Source organism: Erithacus rubecula (assembly GCF_903797595.1).
Source record: "Erithacus rubecula genome assembly, chromosome: 3".
Lineage (NCBI taxonomy): Eukaryota > Metazoa > Chordata > Aves > Passeriformes > Muscicapidae > Erithacus > Erithacus rubecula.
This window is the reverse complement of record NC_136689.1, coordinates 98132008-98154580: the sequence shown is the minus strand read 5'-3', so window position 1 is coordinate 98154580 and position 22573 is coordinate 98132008. Positions and strand designations below refer to the sequence as shown.

Genomic DNA, 22573 nt, shown 5'->3' with positions numbered 1-22573 from the left:
CTTTACATGTACAATGTGGGTATTTAGTGCTGATTAAAACATAAAATAAGCAGTGTGCTTCACTGGCTGCAGCTGTATCTCTAAGAAAAAATCATCTTGGGGGGTTGGTATTTTGTAGGCAGTTTTTTCAACTAACAAACATGGAACCAGCATTCGACACCTGTCACAGTGACTGTGAGAAGCACATAATGCAAGGAGGAAATGTTGATGTTTTGGGTGGAATAAAAGTGTTGATGCATTGATTGTTGGGTGTTTTAAAATGAAGCATATGCATTTCCAACATATGAGAGATTTTGCATTAGTTTTGGAGCCCTTTTTAGAATTATTGCAGTTTCCAGTGTTTCTTCAGTCTGTAACTACGTTTTCCCCCCAGTCTTTAAAGGACTAGAGCTATGCCCAACAAGGTGATTCAGCAGGAGATAGCAGTTTATGGAGACTATATTGTTATCTCATTTTAAGCTTCATATTGATAAATTTTTAGAGCATCATTTACTTAGTACTTCTAACTGATGGGCAAAAACTCTTCTTTTCCAAAATTCTGAATATCCTTTGCTTTATTTCTACTCCAGTTCATAGGCCTTGAGCTTTTTAGAGATAAAGAATACATGAGTTGTGCACATAACTGCATTTTTGTAGTTAAAATCTTACCTAAAAAGAATTGTAAAATGATCCTGTATTTAAATTTTGTGAAGCAAAAGGAATCTTTGTTCAGGGAAAAGTTGAGGTGTTGTGTGTGCCCCCCAAGTATTGCCATTTTTTTTACCATATATAAAATAAAAAGAGCAGTAATAAAATGCCTCTCCTTCCCCCTCACTGCTTCAACAGCTTTCTATTTCAGTCTGTGATAATTTTTCTTAGGAAATTACTTTGCATATAATGTTCAGCAAATTATGAAATAAATTATGTAATTGAAATCAATGTTTTATACTACCAACTTGATGGTTTGATTTAAATTTGTTTAATGAGAAGAATGTAGATACATAGGAAAACATTTTCCTGTTAGCCCATTAGCAAATACTAATTTTCTTCTCTAGAAAGGTCAGTCTTTGCACATTTGGTTGGACTTCTTTTTGTTCTTCTGCTGCAGTGTACAAATTCCTGCAATGTCTTCTTCCAGAACAGCAGCTTGTTGTATTTAGTGGTTATTGTTTAAATGTTAGATTGGCACAGTCTGGCTTTAGCACTATGTATATCTAGTTTCTCACAGTGGGCAGATGTGACATTCTAATCCTTATGAAATAATTTGAATTTAAAAAACAACAAAAAAAACCCTATTTCATTAAGCAGGATGTAAGACAGGTCTGCTCAAATTTTTTAATCTCCTTTTGGGGATTGTAATGGCAAAAATATTTTTTAAATTGCATTCAGTACTTGCGTAGTCAGTTAAATCAGGCTGTTTAAGTTTTCCTTTATTAAAGTTTCTGTTTTTCCCTGAGGGATATTGATTTGATTTGTTACTGAATTTTAAAGAGAAGAAAGAGAGACAATCGTTTTTGTGGAAGGATCTATCTTTTATTAGTTAAGACTTTAGGGTATAAATCTTTAAGCCTGCCACTCTAAATTTCAAAACCAGAGCACAGTAAATAGCTTGAGGGAATCTGAAAATACCCATTTTTAGTGAGTAGCTGGCTCACAGTGGAAGTGCTGGTCAACATTTATGTGCCTTTGTACTTTGAATCTGTTTTTTTCCCTGGGAAGCAGTTTGTGGGATTGTTTATTGTTATGTCCCACAGAGTAGGTTTTGTTTTTTAAAGTATGTTTAGGATTGAATCATCAAGTTTGAGTAACTTTTTATTTTGCAGACTGATGACAGCAAAACATCGGTGAGGGATCGATTCAATGCAAGACAGTTCATGTCATGGCTGCAGGACGTTGATGATAAGTTTGACAAATTAAAGGTACACTTCTTGGTTTTTCCACTTGAAAAAGAAAAATGAAAATTAATGTGATTATGAAGATGAGATAAATAAACAGCAGATTTTTGTGCAGTGTCATGGGCTTTTGTGAAGGCAGCATGAAGGAAGGTCTATCAGTATAGAAAAAGCTAACTTTTGTTGCCATGTAGTGTAATGGAATATTTTGCAAATTTCTGAATACATACTGAGGGAATTATTTACAATTACCAGAGAGGCTCTTAGAGATATTTCCTGTGTTCAAACTTGTTGCAGTCATATTTTTTCAAACATTTCAATAACTTCTTTCTCGATTTTAAACCAGACGTGCCTTTTGATGAGGCAGCAGCACGAAGCAGCAGCACTGAACGCAGTGCAGAGACTGGAATGGCAGCTGAAACTGCAAGAGCTTGATCCTGCTACATACAAATCTATCAGCATTTATGAAATTCAGGAGTTTTATGTTCCTCTTGTTGATGTTAATGATGACTTTGAATTGACACCCATATGACAACCAGTCTGGCTCACCCCTCCCCATGGACAGCTAGAGACTGAGGTGCAGTGATGCACAAAGGTCTTTTTCTTTTGAGACAGAGCACTTAATTCTGTGGAATACTACCTTTCTCAATAATTTAGGTGTTCCTACAGAGAAGTGTGGCACAGACACTTGTTCAGACACAGAAGATGGATGCTAATTTCAAATTCAGATTCCTTGTAACTGCTGTTATCTGTATTTTAAAATTGCCTGTAGCTTTAGAGCTTGTTGCTGAAAAATATGACAAAACCTGGTGAGTTTACAGCGCTGGAAGCTGTTAATAACTAAAACATCCACCAAAAAGCAAATGATACTTAAAATCTGCTATAAAGCTTTGTATTATGAAACTTCAGTAACAGTTGAACTCCCACAGAAAAATGAGAAAGCCTGTGGAAGAATGTGGAAGACTTGGAGAAAAATAATCAGTCTTATTATGTTGTGTAAATTACTGTACAGATTTCTTTTTGGAAAAAGATGTAATATTGTCTTCATTTTTAAATAATTTATTTTATACATATTGTGCAAATGTAAATAGTCTTGTAATTAATGTTCAAACCTGTATAAAATAGATATTTTAACTGTAAAACTGTTTTTGTCTAATGTTTTATTGGACCAAAGTTGTCATTTTTATTAAGTGTAGTGTGTTCCTGGTTGGCAGTTCCTCTTTGTATGGCATGCATTTGATTTAGCTGCTTGTTTCATCACCATAACTGTAAAAGGACTGAACTGTATTGCATGCTCCACAGGACTCTGAACTCCTTCCCTTCAATAACTGATACCTAAACTGTTGTAATATTTACAAAATCATACTTCATATTAGTCTGCTGTTGTAATGCCATACCTATGACTTCCTATACTGAAAATATTTTTGTGTAAAACAAAAAAACCCTTTTGCTCTTATATGGTGGTCTCGTAATAGAGCCTATTTTTTCCAACAAAATGCCTTTGAATTAAAATTCTTAAATTGTATATTGTCTATTTTAATATTAATCTATGGAAGGGATATGTAAATAGTTGTAAATATAATACTTAATAAATTTTATTGGTAATGTTATTAGTTGAATTTCTTAATATCAGAACACTTGATACATCAAACCTTACCATTCCTGGAATATATAAGGAGACTCAATGGAAAAGTTAAACTATCCGTGTTGTGAAATTTAATGCTTTTTTTATTCTTAGTACTGTTAATGAGCAGACTGTTAATTATTTATTAGTAGGAGGTTACAGATATTCATGAAAAAGATTTCTTACCCTCCAGGCCATAAATAATTCAAAAGTGCTTGGGATCTGATGTCTGTGAAATTATTTCTGAAGGAAATGAGGCTTGGACAGGACAGCTGGTTACTCAGAATAAGAGATTTTAAATCCTTGGTTTGAACTGATTTTTAATGACTAGGTGAGCTACCAGAGAAAATTTATTCCTTGCGCTTGTGTGAATGCCCAGGGGGCATTTCCTGGGGCAGAGGGCAAACAGGCAGTGAACAAAAGACTCTGTGGATAGCAGGCTCCTTCCATCTGCACATCACTGCTAGTAGAACAAACAGTAATTCAAGCACAGTAAAAGCAATTAATATGTAGTTCCTGCCCTATAACTTTTTTATCACTTTTGTTAGGTACCAGTGGAAGGAGAAGTTGTTCCTGCTTTTATTACAGGAATACCTTCCTGGCCTCATTCTGAATTTAAACTATTGAGGAAAAAGCACATTTCTTCTCAAAGTTAAATACTCTTCTGAACATAGCTGTAAAATCTTAAAATGCTGCAGAAATCTGTATTATCTGCTTGAAAAGATGAGGAAAAATGGATAAAGCTGCAAGATGTTAACTAGTAAGTGGGTACAAGTTATTTCTATCAGATACTTATAAGAGTAGTAAAAAGTAACAGACATGACTGGAAGTGGCAGAAATATGAGATAGGAGTAATTAAGAGGCTAGCAAAAAGAGCCAGAAAAGAAACTGGGTTGCAGGAGTCTTAGCTGTGTTAGAAAAGAAGTGTGTGACAAAAATACTTGGTATGCAGGAGACAAGAAAAAATATCTTGTAAAGAGATCTGAAGACAGATGTTTCTTAGCATTAGCCTGTGTCTTCTTTATGAGAAAAGATTTCCCAGTATCATGGTCCGTGCAATAATTTTAGTCACGACTCTTCGTAAGTTTTATTGCTCCAAATGTTTCAATCGCATAGATAATGATGTTTTGTCTTCTCTGATTTGAATCCAGGGTTTGTTCCGGTTTTTTTCTTTTTCCCCGAGTTTACTCTGTGGGGTGATACCTCATGTGTTGTTTAAGGAGACCGGGCTTGGGTTTCCCTGAACAGAATGGGAACTGGGAAGAAGCAATGAGACGAAATACGGTAGTAACTTGGCATGATGGCCCTATTTCCTCGCCAGGGTCTAGCTGCTTCCTGGGAAGCCCGAGTAAGTTTCTGGGTACCCAGTCAGGATCCTCTTGTTTTTCTTCCAGGGACCCAACTTGTTACCTTGGTCGGTCGGAGCTTGGCCCGTGGGAGGATAAAGCCGCCGCCCAGCAGTGTTTAGGGGTCTTGGGAGAGGCGGTCCGGACGCCCAGGGTCCCCTCCCAAGCAGGCGGCTCCTGCCCTCCCCGGGCACCTGCAGCTCCTCAGCCTTCGGGGAAGCTCATCGCCTTCCCCGCTGCCGCTTCCAGCGGCGCTGCCCCCCGGTTCCTTTTCTCCCGGCTGCCCTGTGCTCCTCTCGCCCCGGCTTCCCCGGGCTGCCCTTCCTGCCCGCAGAACCCCCGAGTGTCTCCCTGCTCGCACTCGGGTTGTAGGGGGATATTCCCTCGTCCTCCCCTGAGGAAGCCCCTCCGGAGGCAGTGGCCGGGCCGTGCCCCCGTCCCATCCCGCTAGGCACGGTCCGGCCGCACTCCCACCCCCCGGCCCTTCCTCCTCCTCCTCCTCGCGGCCCGCTCCGCGCAGCCGCCGCCCGCCGGGGCGGAGGGTCCCGGGGGGAGGGTCCCGGCGCCTGACGGTGCCCCGAGGCGGGGCGATGATGCGAGGCCGCCGCCTCCGCGCTGCCTGCGGCCGAGGGGGGAGCAGTGGGACGAGGCGCGGGGTTGCTGCTGCCGCCTCCGGAGCAGCGAGAGCCGCCGGCAGAGCGCGGGGTGCCCGGCCCGGGGCCGCCCGGTGAGCGCCGTGGGGGAACGGGCGGGGGGCGCAGGGATGGAGCCGGTGCCCGGCCAGGAGGAGGCGGAGGAGGCGGCGAAGCCGCGGCTGCTTCTTTGTGGCAGGAAAGTTTCGGTGCGGCTCGGCGCGGCCGCCCCGCTGCCTGCGTGCCTGCCGGGGGAGGAGGAGGAGGAGACCCGCTCCCCGTGCGGGGCCCCGCCTGCCCCGGGCCACTTCGGCGGGGGCTGTTCTCCCACATCGCCCTCCCTGTCACCGGCCTCCCGGCCCCTGGCAGTGCCATCTATGGGGCCCGGGCCTCTCGGGAGCTGCGGCGGGTCGATCGGCCGGAGCGGGTTTTTGGGGTGTTTTCCGCCGAGGGTGCGATCCCGGCGGGGCGGGGAGCGATGCTGTGCCGGTGCCGCCGGGGTGGGCTGTGGGAGAGGAGAGCGGCGGGCGGGGGTCCTGCTCCGGGGGGATAAAAGCCTGGGAAAGCAGCGGTCGGTGGCTCGGAACGGGAGCGGCGGGGGGGGGGCCGGGAAGGGGCCCCCTCATGAGGGGCAGCCCCGCGGCCGAGCCGGGCCGGAGGGAGGGAGCCCGGATCGCTCCCCTGGCAGGCAGCGTGCTCGCCTCGGCTCCCGGCCCGGGATGCGGCTCCCGGGTCCGGCCGGCAGCCGGGGCTCTGAGGGGAGCGCCCTGGGCTCCGGAGAGCGCTGAGGGAAGGGATCCCGCGGTCTCCGTGCGGGGCCCGGGCCGTGCAGGGCGGTCTCCCCAGCCCTGCTGGGTACCGATGGCGGCGTGCCCAGCGCAGCCAGAGTCATAGGCATTTAACAACCATTGTGAGAAGGACTAATCGGTCGCAGACTTTCCATGTCCAGATCGTGCCTTCTTTACCACTTCTTTGCTCATTGAGGGTGTTGGGTTTTGTAGTTCATAAAACAGAAAAACATTTCTAGATACCAAAAGAAAGCAATCCAGTGCTCCATTAGCATTCTTTCTCTCTTAGGAGAACAATACAGGCTCACTGTAAGCTTGCCCAAACATGGGCTGCCTTTTATTATATATTGGTACAGTGCCTGGTGCAATAGATCCTCTTTTGGCCGGGATCATACGCAAACACAAGTAAAAACTGAGCGGCACCCTGCTACTCGTGATATATTTATTGCAAATACCACCTGCCGACAGGCTGGGTTTTCACAAAGGGAGAAAGGTGGAATGCTTTGAACAAACCCGGTTCCCCTGTGTGTTTGATGTAGCAGATGCTTGTCGTCTCTGGTTGACCTCAGACACTTGCTTGACTCTTGGAAGTTATGTTGTTCAAAGTGTCTGGTACTTTTCTTTTCTTTTCTTTCTTCTTTTTTTTTTTTTGGTTTTTTTTTTTTGGTTTTTTTTTTTTTTTTTTTTTTTTGTCTATATATTTTAAAAAAGAAGTTAAGACCTTTGTGTTTGGGTTGAAAGCCTGTGTGACATCTAAGGGTCCATGTGAAAACAACTGCCTGTCTGCATTAAAGATGACAGGGACAAGTTAGCTTGTTGTCAAAGGTTGCTGTATGGCCTTGGTCCTACAGACCTGTGTGTACCTTAGGCTGAGGAGATACTACACAAAACTCATCTGTCTGCTTTGGGCATTTGCAAAACTAGATCTCCTTTGGTGGGTTTTCTCATCCGAGGCATTTTTTTATCATCGCTGCTTATAGGATGTCATATTTGATACTGCAAACTTGAGATTGCTCACCTCAAGTTTATTGCAGTTTTGATCAAAAGGTGCAATAGCAGAAAGCTTTGTATAAACAAGATAGCTGGAGGAGGAGCTGTTGTGTTTGTTGTTAAGTACCCCAATTTGAATTTTTTAAAAAATATTCATATTTATTGAAGGAATTGCAAGAGAGGAATGGAATAGAATTTAACTTGTGTTCCAATAGCCTTTTTGGTCGCTGGTTCTCGTTTCAGTGCTGGTTGAAGTCCTTGTGAAAATTGCTCACCTGCAGGAACCATGAGGTCACAGTACATCACGGCTCCCACGGTCACTGTCCTTCTGTTCCTGTTGTGGATCCCACCATCAACAGGCTGCAACAAGGCTCTCTGTGCCAGCGACGTCAGCAAGTGCCTGATACAGGTACGAGTCCTGTGCCCTTTGTCTGCTTTGCAGTGTTCAAAAACCAGTCCTGAAACGATACAAATAATAATAATACTGCTATTTTGTGTTAAGTAGTGTCTCTTTAGAGAGGTTGATTTGGTCTCCTACCCATGTAAGTACAGATTAACAACCATTTTCTAGACAGAGAAGACCAAGTGCATATTTATATGGGCATATTTCTTTTTTTTTAATTGAAACTTTTTCAAGCCAAGGATTATGTCTGTCTGAGATGTCCCCCTTAACTTCCAATTTGTCCAGTTCCTTAAATCTCAAGCAGAGGGTCAGAAGTTGACACCTGATGCTCTCCATAGCACTGGGTTTGTACAGTGAATTAAAGATGCCTGAAAACCAACCCAAATACTTATGAGCCAAACTGGTAGGAAATGGATGTTAAATTCTGATGTTACTTTTGACTCACTCCCTGTCTCTACAGTGAAAGAAACAGAGTGAGATCAGGTTGCTCTTCTTAGAGCAGGAATTAAGAGGTGTGGTGTGCAGCAGAACAAAAGCTAATTTCTAGCAAAACAACAAGCGGTTCTAGTAGCTTGTATTGTTTTTTTTTGGTAATGGTAAACAGAGCATGCTTCTTGTCTCCAGACTGAAAAAGGAGGCTTCATGTGGTCAGCTGCAGCTTCTTTAAAACCAACTGTTTCCTACTGACTCTTTGTAGATTGGAAACGCAATAACAGAGAGCACCAACATCATATGGCAGTAACATGTGAGTGTGCTTACTGTAAATGCATGGCCACAGCCCAAAAGAGTCATCTCTTTCAGAGAAGTGGCCTCAAGCATTTCCATGTTTACTTCATTTTGTTGCCTTCTGTTTAAAATTTGTCTGGGCTACAAATAAAGACACTTGCCAGGTTCACAAATCCATCCTGTGGAAGGAAGACTGACTGTAGGCTGAAGCATCTTCTTTCTGGGTTCTGCACTGCCTTTGCTTTAAATGTAAGAAAAAGAAATTGCTGCTTCTTCCAGCCCCACCACAGTCTGTGGACTTGTTAAACAGGGGTGCAAGAATGAGGTTTCTGATTTTTACCTTTTCAAACACGTTGGACACGTTGGACAATGTGCACTGTTACAAAATGATGCACTTATAAGTCCCTTCTCTAATTGTGGCATTGGATGTATGTGGCACTTAAATAGTAAATCCAGTGGTACAGATTTGTTCATTCAGCAGGAAGTTTTTGGTCCAGGTGCTGGATTTCAGTCCTGGAAACTATTGGCCTCCTGCTTTTTCTGCAAGCAAAGGGGAGAACAGGGAAGATGTGTCTTCTTTTCTGGTTCCACTGATGGAGTTCACCATCTATGAAAGAACAGCTATCTCCTCCTTGAGTATCCATCTCTTATCAAGTCAAGCTTGAGACAGCAAGCATTTAAACTATATTTTTATGGGCTAGTCTGAATAGAGCACAGCCCAGGAGGGGTGGAGTTAATGCTACTGGAGTCCTTACTCAGCTGGCAATAAATGGCTGAGGTTCAGCAGTGCATGGAAATGGCTCATGCAACTGTGCTTTCCTTGGACTGTGTTGGCATCTCTGTAGCAATACAGCCCTGTGCATGCAGAGAAGCCATTGAACTGCTTTGCTTGTGGTAGGTGTGTTCTCTCTTACTTTGTACAGGTGATGTGGAGTCCCTTTCTAAAGCATTTCCTAAAATCAAAATCATATGCAATTCTCTGAGACCCTAAAGTAGCCTAGGCTGTGAGTTGTGTGCAGTTGCGGGGTAATTACACTGGTCATTTCCACCATCTGGCTGCTGCCTTCCTGCACGTGGGCCTGACTTACCAGTCAGTATTCATTCTTTATAGAAGACCAGATCAGGTCAGACTAGTCTGATTGTGGATAGGAAGTATCCTAAAACTTTGACTTAAAACAATTTTCATCTTTCTTCTTGGCTTTTTTGTTTGTTGTAAAACTTCAGTGCTCTTGTAGCAAAAGTGCTGCACTGGTATATGAAATTCATGTTCTTTCCTGGATAGGTATGCAAGTAGGGTATATCCATGTAGTTTTTTCCCCCTCTAAACTCTTCTGGAGTAATCTGAACTTAAAAATAAAATGCCATGTTGAAGGACTTTGCTTGACTATCGCATGACATTTTTCCCTCACCAACTCTTATCACTGTTCAAGTTTGGCAAAATCCGTATCTTGAAGCCAAGATAATGTCACTGGGAGACAACTGGGGGAGCAAACAGATTGTGAATGTTTGTCATCTGCATGTGTGTGGAGAAAGCAAGGCTGCCTGTCCTGGAGGCAGAGAGACAAGAGACCTGCTCTCTCAAAAAGCATATGGTTAACATAAATATTTTTGCCAGCATGGCTAGAAGTCAGTACAGTCATTGCTGCCACTTCTTAGAAGCTGCTCTGCTTAAGGGTGGTCCCTACATAAATATTTATTTTGTTAGATCCAGAACAGTGCGTGAGATCAGCAACTCACATGGATTCAGCTATCCCTTTGCATCTTGGGCTCTAGCTTCATTGGTGATCCTCTTTTTTCCATAAGCAAAGGCCTGTAAGAAAATAGCTTGAGGCATCTCTACATAATCTCAGCCTTTGCTAGGAAACTTTGTGGCTTCCTGTAGTTGTTGAGAGAGTTGTGGGTAAGACTTGGGAGTGTAGAGAGTGAGTCCACAAAATTAGTCCCCTCCAAGGCTCTGGCCATAGCTCCTTCCCCTGTCCCTGGGACTGGAGAATAGCAGTCCATGAGCTGTGCATTCCAGGTGGAGCCCTGGGTTACATGTGCTGCAGTGTTTATTGCAGCACATCTGCTGTTGACTTGGCTGTGTGGGCTGTTTTGATGTTTCCATGTGTGGAGGAGATGAAAAGGCCAGGCTGGGCGGAGGGGAGGCACATATTGTGTCCTTGCAGCATGGAGGAAATCCTTGAAGGCAGAAACCTCGAGGATGAGATGTTCCCACAATTGTTTCTAGCAAACGGGTTTGAGGCAGGTCCCAGGTTGCCTCTTGAGGTGCAGAGCTCCCGGCAGGAGTCAGGCTCAAGTGGAAAGTTGGTGTTAAACTGGAAGCTGAGCTTTGCTGCCTCATCTGCAACACTGCTTTGAACTGTTGCTCTGCATAGGAAACAAATGCTGTTACAATTCAGGCATAGTTTTATAATCCTTCTAAAGAGAGGTTGTTTTGTGAATAAAACAGGATTTTCTATTACGAGCTCTACAGACCTGTAGCCACCTCACCTGGTGTGGTATCGTTCCAATTAAAATATCTTTTCATGTCTTTTTTTGCCTCCTGTTAATCTTGTGTACAAGCTTGTCAGCCTGAAAGGATTTCCAAGACATTTTAGCCTTGTGGTATGAAATAAATGCCACTCCTTAACTTCAGGGCTTCAACATCTAAAAATTACTTCCAGTGTGTGTGTTGTAGCTGCAGTACGTAACCCGGTTGGGTTAACAAAACAGTTCTGGTTGGTTCACTTCCAGGAGATTTTCTGTTATTAAACTGTTCTAGGAAAAAATAGCTCTCTTTCTTTCACTCCCCCTTCCAGTTTGCAGAGAGGTTTCCAATGCCTTCAGGTCCTGCTTCTCCCTGCACCAAGAAAATGCTCTCCGGAATTTCAAGAAAACTTTGAATAAAACTTCCAAACAATTTTATTTGCTCTCTGGAGCAGGAGTATCTTTATTGTACAAACATTCCTACTTCCTATTTCATGCTGTATTTTTAAACTGTGAGGCTTATTTCTTGCCTAGAAAAATACATTCTCCAATGCACCTTCAGTAGTTCAGCTTGGGAAGATGCCAAGTTGACTTATGAGTAATATTTTCTTCCACTGACGCCTCACCACCCCCAGCTATCAACAAGGAACGTTTCTTATTCTGCCTTGCTTCACCCACGTCTCATGTAAGCATTCTTTTAAAAAGATGTATCCTGTACCAGTATCCAGTGTGGATGAGTCAGGCAGGAGGACTCAAAACATGGTTAAGGAAACCATGGATGTGCAAAGAAATATATGAAAAAAAAAAATACAGTTATTGCCCTGAAGTGGCAGAAGACCAATTAATTAGCTTGTTCTTTCTTCCTTCCTCTTCCTCCAACTTTAAATAAAGAAATAATAATTCAAAAAAACAAACAAACAAACAAACAAAAAAAACAAACTGCAACCAAAAAAACCCCTATAATATTGCATTGCTCATAAGCCCTTCCTGTAAAAACAGACTTGTTACAATACAGATGGGTGTAATGATGCTGTCCCCAAGTCAGTGCTTACACACATAGATGCTAAGCAGAATTTTTTTAACAGGTTGCAAGTGTTGAATTTAAGGTAAATTCAATTCTCTGAGAATACTCTTCCATAAAACTGAAATAACTTTAGTTTAGTGAACTTTCTGGCTTCTATTCATGCATTACATGTAATAGTTCAGTGAGAATTGCCTCCTCCCACATGATGGCCTGTTGGTGTCTTTAAAATGTAGAAGTTGTTTACCCGGTTTTACTGTTGAAGAATAAATTGGATATTTTTAATGCTAATATGCATTAATACTATTCTCTGGCCAAAGTAACAGTAATCATGGTTATTTTTAAAGTTGTTTTATTCAGGCTTTTTTATTCTAAAGGCTGACAAAACCTGTTTATCAAACAGTAAGGTAAATATTTTAGAAAAGCATCATTAATTCAAATAAGTCATCTTTCTAAGTTTGTGGTGTGTCCTCTTGTGGAAAAATGTACATATTTTGTTAATCAGCCTATTTTTCATCTTTTTCTTGGAAACAGCACAGTTTGTGTGGAAACAGTGATAGATGCCATTCATAAATTTTGAGGATGAAAAAGTAATAAATCTTAGTAGTTTTCCACTGTGTAAGTTAAAATTCAATACTTATGAGGGCTGCCTATTGCAGAAATGTGTGTGGAGAATGAGTTCCCTCTCAATCAGACAGTGGGGCAAACAGGTCATAATAAACTGCAGGCCACAGCTTTTCTCACCATTAGGTATCACAAACAATAGTTGGTGAATTTTGTTTCTTTGCTGGATTCAAGATGACTTGTGATCTGGGATGATGTGAAGGGAAAAATAAGGAATCAGTGGATTTATACTGCATTAGTACATTGTTGCTTGTCTGCAGCACATTCTAGGGTTTGTTCAGTGTCAGTCCAGACCTGGGAGCCTTGTAGCTCCTGTCCCTAGACAGTCTTTGTTCTGGCCTCCCTGTCTGAAGTGCACTCCTTGATCTTGTGTGCCCACATGAGTTGGTGTGAGCGAGGAGTGGCCATTGTGCAGCTCAGCAGGCTGTGGATATTTGCAGTTGCCACTTTTGCAGAGGAAAGAGAGAACAGGGGTCATACATGATCAGGTGCAAAACTGTACCTTGCCTTGCCTTGCCTTGCAAACATGCTCCTGACATTTGGTATAAAAATGCCTCCTTTCTCCCCTACCTTGTGCTTCTTAACAGTAGCAAGCAAAGAATTATTTAAAAAGTGGAATTTTACCCCATGAGCTTCTTCCCAGGGTGCTTCAGAAAGAAACCTCACTTTGCAGGTGACATTGGTGCCTGCCTGTAAAGAGATGTGCCCCTGACCCAGCTGGCCTGGAACCATGGGTGGAGACTTTAGGATAGGAGAATTGCAAACCAAACCACCTTCCTGCCCTTCTCTCCTGTCCATGAGCATCTCCTGCAGTGTGTGTCCCCTCTGCCTCTGGATAATGGGATCAAAGAGATGGGATGGGCATCTTCTTCCTGGCCTGATGTGTAACAGCTTTGCCAGGGGTGGAAAGATCCAGTGGTCAGTGTTTCCAGTAGTGGGATTTTGTTTTCCCCCCAGTTGTGTGTAATGTGATAGTTAGACAGACGTCATCAAAACCAAATTCGTAGACAGCTCAACCAAAGGGACTTCTTGGCTTGTCTGTGTTTTGCACTATGATGTAATTCAAGGCTGGGAATTATTGTCATGTAGCCACACTCTTTTGGCCAAACCGGAATTACTAGTATGGATTTGAGTTAGAGGGAAGGAGACTGCCTGGTTTTTAGATTTTCTTCATCCATGTAGGCTTTTCCCATGCTTTGAGGTCTGCAAGTGTGTGTCTCCAGCAGGACTGCTAAACCAGTGTTTTTGAGTTCAGGTAGTAAGGAAAGAAATATTTGTCTTCATGCTTCAATGCCTTTTCCATCTTTTTAGGTTATTAATGGTTAAAGAAAAATATGTATATAGAAGTCTTGTAGGCATCCCAAGATCTCAGTTTGGAAGGATGAAGCATAGGGTTGTTTTCATAATAGCAAAAATGAATCATCTAGACCTATGGCAGGTGGGAGTGGGGGAAAATCTGGTCACTAATGTTGCAAACAGAGAGCAACATGTAACAAGTACTTGGAGATGCAGAAAATTCTGCAGTCTGAGGACTTAAATGAATAAGTTCCTCTTAGAATCCAGAGATAGGTGTGATGGCAGACATCATGCATGTCTTGAGTGGGCACATGTGGCTTTTAGTAGCTTTCTTTTTTAGCTAAATTATAATGTACAGTCACTATTTCTATATAAAGAAGCATCCTTCTCCAAGTTTCCTGTTATGATGAGAAAAACATTCAAAGAACTTGTAGATTTAGGCATGCACATGCACAGAAGTTCACACACCTTTCCCATTAATAGGTTTTTTTGTCTTTTAAATGCTTGCTCCAGATTTCTTTTCAGAATGTCACCTTTAAGGAAGAAAAAAGCAAACTTGCAAAAGATGGTTTTGTAAACTTGGATCAGTTTTTGGCTGGAGTTGTTTCACCGTTTACTCACTGTATAAGTGTACTAAGCTTTTTTAATGCCCTAATTTGAGTTGTGGCTTGAGGAAAAATCACTCTGCTGTGTAGTTATTTTACATCTGGGATTGCTGCAGTGTAATGAGTGTCTGTTGATTCTAGGAGCTGTGTCAGTGCCGCCCTGGGGAAGGGAACTGTTCCTGCTGTAAGGAGTGTATGCTCTGCCTGGGCACACTTTGGGATGAGTGCTGTGACTGTGTTGGTAAGTTTGCATTTTTGGGGGGGTCTTCTTGCATTTTTTTACATTGCTTTCTCCTACCACATGCTGAGCTCACAGTCTTAAAATAGAAATAAAACACTGGGACAAAATCTGTGCTTTATGAATCTTACAGCTCTTTGTGTGGGTATGGAATAAATTACTGTGGAGACCTAAACATCTGAAGGCTGTGTCTGCTCTTTGGAGCTGGGGATGGCAGTAGTCTAGGTCTTGCTTGTTAAATGTCATCATAGATGATTATTAATTTTGTCTCTCAAACACAAAACTCCTGTTTGAATTATCATATTGGGGAAACTCCACAGTGGGGTTTTTAGTGGGGTTGGATGCTGTGTGAAGGCTTCTGCCTGTAAAGGGTGCATTGACAGGTACAGCACTGGGACATCTTTAGGATTAAGTTGGGACTACTACTAAATATGCATGTCCCAGTGCTTCTACTGTTCTTTTATTTACAAAAAGAACTCTTTGTGAAGGGTAAGAAAGAAGCAGACAGCATCTTACTGTAGGACTAGATGACAGTCTTAAAAAGAACCCATTGCTGATGACAGGGGTTGTTTAGAGTGCCCAGATCTTTGTGAGTGCTGTAAGCTGAACCTGCTTGAGGAGGTTGCATTCTAGTTCTGTTTCTTGTTTTATATTTAACAAAAGCTTCATCTTCCTGTGGTTGTAAGTCTCCCTGTGCTGCCATCCAAAATCCTGGCTTTCATGGAGGGAGATGCATCTTGAGTGTTGTGCCTGCTCTCAGGTTTTCTAGGTCAGTTTTCTCTGAATTCATGAAGGTAATTAGTGTCAAAATGCCAATTTTCAGTGCGGGTTATTTCCATAGTTTAGAATCATTATCCGCTGTAGGAAGCAAGGCATAGTGTACTGATCTCTAAGGAGAGGAAGAACCTACCTCTTGGGATTGTGAAGTCCACACATGAACTTCTTTTCATAAATCTGCAGGTGACTCACTGTTCTGCAGCTTTTTCCCATAGTGTTTTCCAGGAAAGGAGTTAACAATGTTTCAGGTTCAGTTTCCCAGTACTGAGCAAGCTAAAACTTCTCCTGATAGTTCTTTGGGTGCCTCGGACCTTTTTGGATTCTATGACATGGTCCTGTTCTCTTCACTGTAGGATCATCCTTGCTGTAGCCTTATTCAAATGAGGAAACAGGAATACATGCCATACCTGACTCCCTGGACACAGTTCTTCGCTGATACCTGAGCTGATATTTAAGTTTCTTTATAAACTGATCACATCTAATGTAAAAGCAGACAGATTGTTGTGTCTTATAGATCATGTCTGCCTTGGGGTCAGGAATTACCTCCTGTCCTCCATCACTAACTGTACTGGTGCTCAGTTGGTGCCTCCATGTTTTATGTATGTCCTCCCTTCTCTGACAGGGAAAAACGTGCTGGCAGAGGGAGAGCAGCAGCAGCAAGACCCCATTGCCTTGAGTTAAGCTCTTCCAGTCCCTTGTGTAAAGGCTTGTCTGCTTCCATCATTTTAATAGCCCATTTCTGCATCTTCTCATCCATTCCAAAGAAGTAGTGTAGACACGTTTGAACTTTATGATAAAACTTTTTAATTTTCTTTTTAACCAAAGCAGCTATTTTGTAATATTTACTATATAAAAATGTTATTATAATTCAAATGCTTTTAAAAACAGTAAGAGTGAAGGATCTTTGTGGATGAGCATTTACCCATTAGAGGCCCACTGGTTTCTGTTTCACAACATTAATACAATGACATCAACTAAAACATACATCCCTTGATGTGTCTGTACAAAACTCTTTTCTGGTTTGTTGCCTTCCTAGCTGATTTTCATGTGGTCATCCTTTATTCAATGCTTGTTAAAGTGTTGTTAATATTAGTGCTTTTCAAATTGTGGTAAGAAAGGTATAGAAATTTTATTAAAGCTGTGAATGTAAAAAGGTCCATGACAAACAAACCTAATTGAGAGAAACAATCATTTACAGTAGGATGTTTGTGTAAGTGGAATTAATTTTTAGCATGACCCAATGTTGTTTGGAAAAGAGGCTTTTTTTTTTTTTTTCTACTCTGTACTTGGCTCACATTTTTATAGGAGCAGACTGTCATGGAGTGTTCCTATAATCAAATGCTGGTAATGCTAACCACTTGCTTAAGATTTTCTAGATCTCATGCTAATCACCATGGACAAACTTCCCTCTACTTTGCTCACTATGGAAATCCATCTAATTAGGTTGAGAAGATTATGGGTTTGTATAAGGCTCTAGTTAAGCACAATTATTTGTGAAGCTGGAGTCCTAGTGGATCTACAGGGCAGGTAATACTTTTCTGACTGTGTGAGGCAGGTAGACTTTCATGTCTCATATCACTTTTATACTTCAGGAATTGGTGTGCTTTGCAGCTGTAGCTGTCTAAACCTGTGTCTGTGAAACTTCCCAAAATTATATCCAGATGTACGAGGAAAACGGATTTGCCTGTCTCTTGACAGGTGACTTCTATCAGTATTTTATGGCTCCTGAGTTTAAAATACCTATGCAGACCCAAATTTTCTTTTTAATCTTGGTAGTTCCCATGGATTGGATTTAAATTGAGATGCCCTTCATTGCTAGTAATAAATGTTAGTGTTCAAATGGTTAACAAAAATCTGGCATTGCATATCACAAAAACATTTTGTAGGAATTGGCAGAGTGAAAACAGATTACAAGGTTTCAAAAAAGATACTGCAGATGATGTTGAAAAATAAGGAAGAGCTAACCTAGAAATGAGGATTTTGTCTGTTGTGGCCCCTCCAGCTAAGTAGCAAAATGAGGTTCATCTTGGCTGTCTTTACACAAGTAAAGTAATTCAGACTCATGCTCTGTCCTGATAGTGATCTTTCCATCTCTGGCAGATTACTAAAAAGATCTACTGCACTGCTGCAGTAGATGAGATGGAATACTTGAATTGTGATCAAAAGTTTCATGTACCTCAGACTTATGAAGATACTCCCTTTGTTCAGTCCTAACCTTGCATTCCAGGTTTATCCTCCTATTGATTATACTGTGCTTTCTCTCTTCTCCTAGGGAAAACAAATCTTCCACTTAACCTTTCATTTTCTTAGCTGTAATGCTAATACTGAAAGGGAAGCAAAGTGCTCTTTAGATGGAGTTTTTCTTCAGTCACAGGTGTATTTTGTAGGAGTCTGAGCTATCTAAAACCTGCTGTTATAGAAAGCTTGTCCTGCTATATTTGATAGCACTTCTGCTATTGGGCTGAGGAGTGGAATCAATATGAAGGAGTTCTGTTCTGTTCAGGAAAAAAAGAAGCCATTTTAATTCTCTAAATATTCTTGCCTGTGTCAAGAAGAAGAATTTAGGGAGTTCTGTATAATTTTGTTTCCTTCCTCTGCAGGTATGTGCAATCCTCGCAATTACAGTGACACACCTCCAACGTCCAAGAGCACTGTTGAGGAGTTGCATGAACCAATTCCTTCCCTTTTCCGGGCTCTGACAGAAGGGGATACTCAGCTGAACTGGAATATTGTTTCCTTCCCTGTGGCAGAAGAACTGTCACACCATGAGAACCTCGTCTCCTTTTTAGAAACAGTGAACCAGCCACAGCATCAGAACGTCTCTGTTCCAAACAACAATGTTCACACACCTTACTCTAGTGACAAAGGTAATAAGTGTAGTGTCTAAATCCCTAGCATTTCCTCTTATCTCTTCCAGGAGCCTTCTTGGTGCATAGACTATGCTTCTCTGTGCTTGCTTCTTCTTTTCCTGTAAGAAAAACCTGTGAAAGGTTCAGCCTAATTTTGAGCATGACATAACAGAAGGACTGAGGCAAAGGTGTTAAGGAGCATGGAAGATGATGTTTAAATGATTGATGCTCTTATGAGACACTGAACCACGTGAGTTTATCTCTATAATTACTCCTGTGGCATGAAGCAGTTTGTTCATGTTGTTTCATGCGCACTGACATGGTGTGCTCTCTGACCTAGAAACAGTTACCTGTAGCTTAGGAGACAGGAGAGACCAGAAACTGAATCCAAATCATGTATCCGTGCAGAGGTAGGCAACTGAAGCATGGCTTAAGAGGTCTGAGAAAACTGTGCCATAAGCACTTATATCTGTAACAGTTGTTTATTTCTTTCATCTGAGCTGGTGGAACTTGAAATCTTTAGAGATTTTATATGAAATCCAGGATTAATAGTAAACCTAAGCAAAATTAGAAGGATTGATGAAGGAAGGATATGACAGACTGTCTTCAAAATAAGTAACTAAAATAGGGGTTCAGTTACAGGTTAATTCCTCCTGTTTTATATGAAATATTTTATATTCTTACCTTAGTTTAGACAAGAGACTTCAGCATACTGTTTGCTGTGAGGGGAGGGAGGATGAGAAGTTGGAGGTAATGTTAATAGTGGTATAAAGAAAATATTGTGTTTCTTGGTTTCCATACTAAACCTGGAACACTTTTCCCCACAAATCATTACGTCAGACTTTAAAGAATTTCAAAAACAGTTCATCGTGAAATTGCTGCTTAATATGGGAAAAAGAGCATCTGATTTATTTTATTAGTGCAATTAATGCTTTGCTTCCCTCCCAACATAAACTTCAAATATTTTTAACCCCATATGTTGCTTTTGTGATGGCCCTTTCATCTTATCAATAAAAGATACCCTAATTGGTGGACATGCTGCTTTTCCATACCAGTGTGAACCATTGACCTAGTTGTGTTTCTGAGTAGGACTGCTGCTGATTAAATGGAACTGTAATGGCAACTTTTCTAATTTCCTTTGGCTAAGGCACATTAGAAAAATAAATTAATTCCAGAACTAGGAAACCAGATGGGCAGAAAGCATCTCATTCATATGTCTTTGATGTTATTAAAATGCTTGCTTGCTGTTATGAGAATAATGTACAAAGCCATGTAAAATGGAAAGCCACAAAAAACCCTGTGTGCAAAGACTACAGTACTTACAGTTATAAATTCAACTCAGGGAAAAATTTTTGTTTAGTGCAGCCTTGAATATATCCCACTGTACTTAGCTACTGCAACCCAGATGGCTGTTCCCTGACAGCCCTTTACTACTGTACCAACAGGATGGGCTAATGATAGTTTTGGATTAAACTTGGAATTTGAATTGCATCTCAAGGGTGTGGAGCAGTTTTGAGTTCAACAACACAGACAAATACATAACACTGCCATTTTTTCTTAGTCAAAAGTCTCCTTCATTTCTTTTACTAGGAACATATTAGAGATTAGGTTGAGAGTGCTCTTACTGGAATGATGACAGTCCAAAAACAACAATTTTATTTGGAAATAGTTACTAAATGCCACTGGCTTTCAGGCCTCAGCAGACACTTAAAGCAGAAATAAATGTCAGAGCTGTTCTTGTAATCACTGGCTATGCCTTCTTCATCTTAGTGACCAGCGAATAACTGGAAAAGATAGAAAATTATTTTCCACATCCTATTCCTATACTTTCAAGTATCTAAATATGTAAGCCAGCCAAAGAATCTCTTTTCTTGGACACAGTATAGATAACTTTGTAGTGCTCTGCTTTCTCAAAAGTGATTTAAATCTTGCTTATAAAAACATTGATGATTTGAGCATTGAGAACAGAGGAGGTGGAAAGAAAAATTAGCTTCTGGCCTTGGTCAGTTGATGTTTATTTGGGGTGGAAGCAGGACAGCTGGGGAATAGTGCTGGATGTTGTGTGAGCCATGGGTAGCACTGTTTCTAATGCTGTTTTGCTGAGCTCATTGGGGAAGCCATAATCAAAAGGTGGAGGGGTAGTAGGTTGGGACTGAAGAGCCTTGTGAGCATGGGCAAAGTGAGGTAGCTAAGGAAGTTCCTGATGGCTTCTGCCCATAGAGAGTTCAGTCACACAATCAGGTCGCTGCTTTAACAAGCTGGCAAGTGTTAGAGCCACTGAAAGAGAGAGAGGGTTTGTGACTGTTTATGTGTGTGCTCAGTGGCAGTGAGCACAAGCATAGCCTGCAGTGGGAAAAACAGACCATGTCTTTACCCTTTCCTTCTCCCCAAAAATGCTGCTAGGCTTGAGGGCAGGTCTTGCAAGTGCAGGTATCCCTAAGGTGACTTGCTAAATAGTTGTCTTCGGGACTGTGACAATCAGGGATTTGAAAGAATATTCATGTGAGCAGGAACACAGATGACTTATGTTTTCTTTACAGTGCTGTGCCTCCTCCATTTTGTAGTTCTGTGGTTCCTTGCATGCTTCCCTGCAACATGGTGGGCTGGCAGCAGCTTAGCATGGCTTGTAAAGGGAGAGGGGCTAATGAGAGGTAGATTTTGTAGGGGGCAGTGGTCTCTGTGCTATCTTCTGGAATATATTCCAAAATTTGGAAATGCTCTGTTTACAAATACCCCTTGTCACATAGTGTAACACAGCTCTGATTTTAGCTTTACTGCGCATTCTCGCAGGGATCACCATTAAGCTGGCCCAGGGTGCCAGACTTGCTTGATGCAGTTCTGGGTGGGTGCCAGGAAAAGCAGCACCAGCCACGGGAACCACGAGCTTTGTGCCTGAGTGGCGTGGAGCCACCACCAGGAAGGGCAGCTGTGGATCTGGGAGGAGGTGGGGTGCGGTGGGATGAAGCATTCCTTTCTCACCCCAGCCTACTCTGAACCCAGCGCCAGACCTCGAACTTGCCCGTTATTGTCCTAATGAGTGTCTTCCCTTTCCTCCTGTGAACTGACTTGTAATGTTTTAGCTGCCAAAGTTATGCATGTGCTGCTGGAGCTGCTGTAGTTCTTTTTATCAGTTGTTTCTGGCACTTGGGCCTCTACTTCAGAAAGGATTGCGATGGTTATTAATCTGGACCTGCATTTGTACTTCATTCTCTTTGCTTTACTTCTAGCTGATACCCTCAGAACTCCGAACTGCGAGTTCAGAGGTTTAAATAAGCTTAGTTGTTTCAGACGATGACAGGATGTTGGCGAGAGGGAGAGGGGAACTAGATAATTTTTTTTGGCAGTTGATAAAACAAAATCTGTGTTGTAGTTAAGGGTTTCTGACTTACACTGCTTGGTGACACAGGGGATGGTGTCTGCTCTGCAATTCTGCTCCCCTCCAGTGCAACAATGAGAGGATAGTTAGAATTCCACTGAAGAGACATCTATCTCTGTAGGTAGTCTAGGAAGGTTTTTTTTAAAACATTTATTTTTATAAATTGATTGACATAAAATTGACTTGTCTAAAAGTAGTAGATTATGTAAATTATTTGTTCATAGTCAGTTGCAGATTAATCTCCTTGTTCTTGTTTTCCCCTCTTCTCACTACTGCACTAGACTGGTGTATTTTCCAACCGAAGGTGGTTGGAACTAGATGATCTTTAAGGTCCCTTCCAACCCAGACCATTCTATGATAAAATGGTGTGACTGCTGAATGGACAGTTACCTTTTTAAAGAACTTTTAGAGCTACCAATAAACTGGCTAGCAGACAGCTGAAGTTACATAGCACATTTAGCTTCAAAGATCCCATACAGCAAATTATCATTAACTGGGAAGGTTCTCTAAGTTGCTAAATTCTTAGATATTACACAAATACAGGTATTTTTACAGCAAAGACTGGTAGTTTCTTCTGTTCATTTTTAATTTAGAATTGGTTGTTGTTTCTCCTGCTGTTTCACTGAGTATGAAGGTTGAGGGGGAAAAAGGTGAGAAATTAGTCTTCCAGGAGAAAAAGTTTACTGCTGCACCCTTCTCTCTCCCTGCATTTGCAGTGTGTGGTCCATAGTGTGTGAAAATTGTCAAAATGCAAACGAGAAAGCTGTTACTGCACTAAGTAATATTTTTTTATCTACACTGAGGGAGCCAAGTGATGACTCTGTAATTAGGTTTGTGAAACAGTTTAAGTATTCTCCCAGATCCCAGCTGAGGCTGTAGGTATGTATTTTGTTCCCCTGTGTAACTCTCTGCAGTTTATAGAACAGGATTTAGTGCTT

General features: G+C 41.7%; 2 protein-coding genes across 2 annotated transcripts in view; both read left to right on the top strand.

Moving 5' to 3' along the window:
• Positions 1-3481, top strand: part of ANKRD12 (ankyrin repeat domain 12) — a 58556-nt gene extending 55075 nt beyond the window's left edge. Inside the window, exons 11-12 of the mRNA XM_079299676.1 lie at positions 1803-1898; positions 2218-3481. Coding sequence (XP_079155802.1) covers positions 1803-1898; positions 2218-2403 — 282 coding nt within the window. The 3' untranslated portion in view covers positions 2404-3481. The remainder of the gene's footprint in view (positions 1-1802; positions 1899-2217) is intronic.
• The window catches only part of TWSG1 (twisted gastrulation BMP signaling modulator 1), an 83278-nt gene that overhangs the window by 55105 nt on the left and 5600 nt on the right, over positions 1-22573 (top strand). The window contains exons 2-5 of the mRNA XM_079299677.1: positions 5491-5566; positions 7494-7660; positions 14537-14636; positions 18011-18277. Coding sequence (XP_079155803.1) covers positions 7538-7660; positions 14537-14636; positions 18011-18277 — 490 coding nt within the window. The 5' untranslated portion in view covers positions 5491-5566; positions 7494-7537. The remainder of the gene's footprint in view (positions 1-5490; positions 5567-7493; positions 7661-14536; positions 14637-18010; positions 18278-22573) is intronic.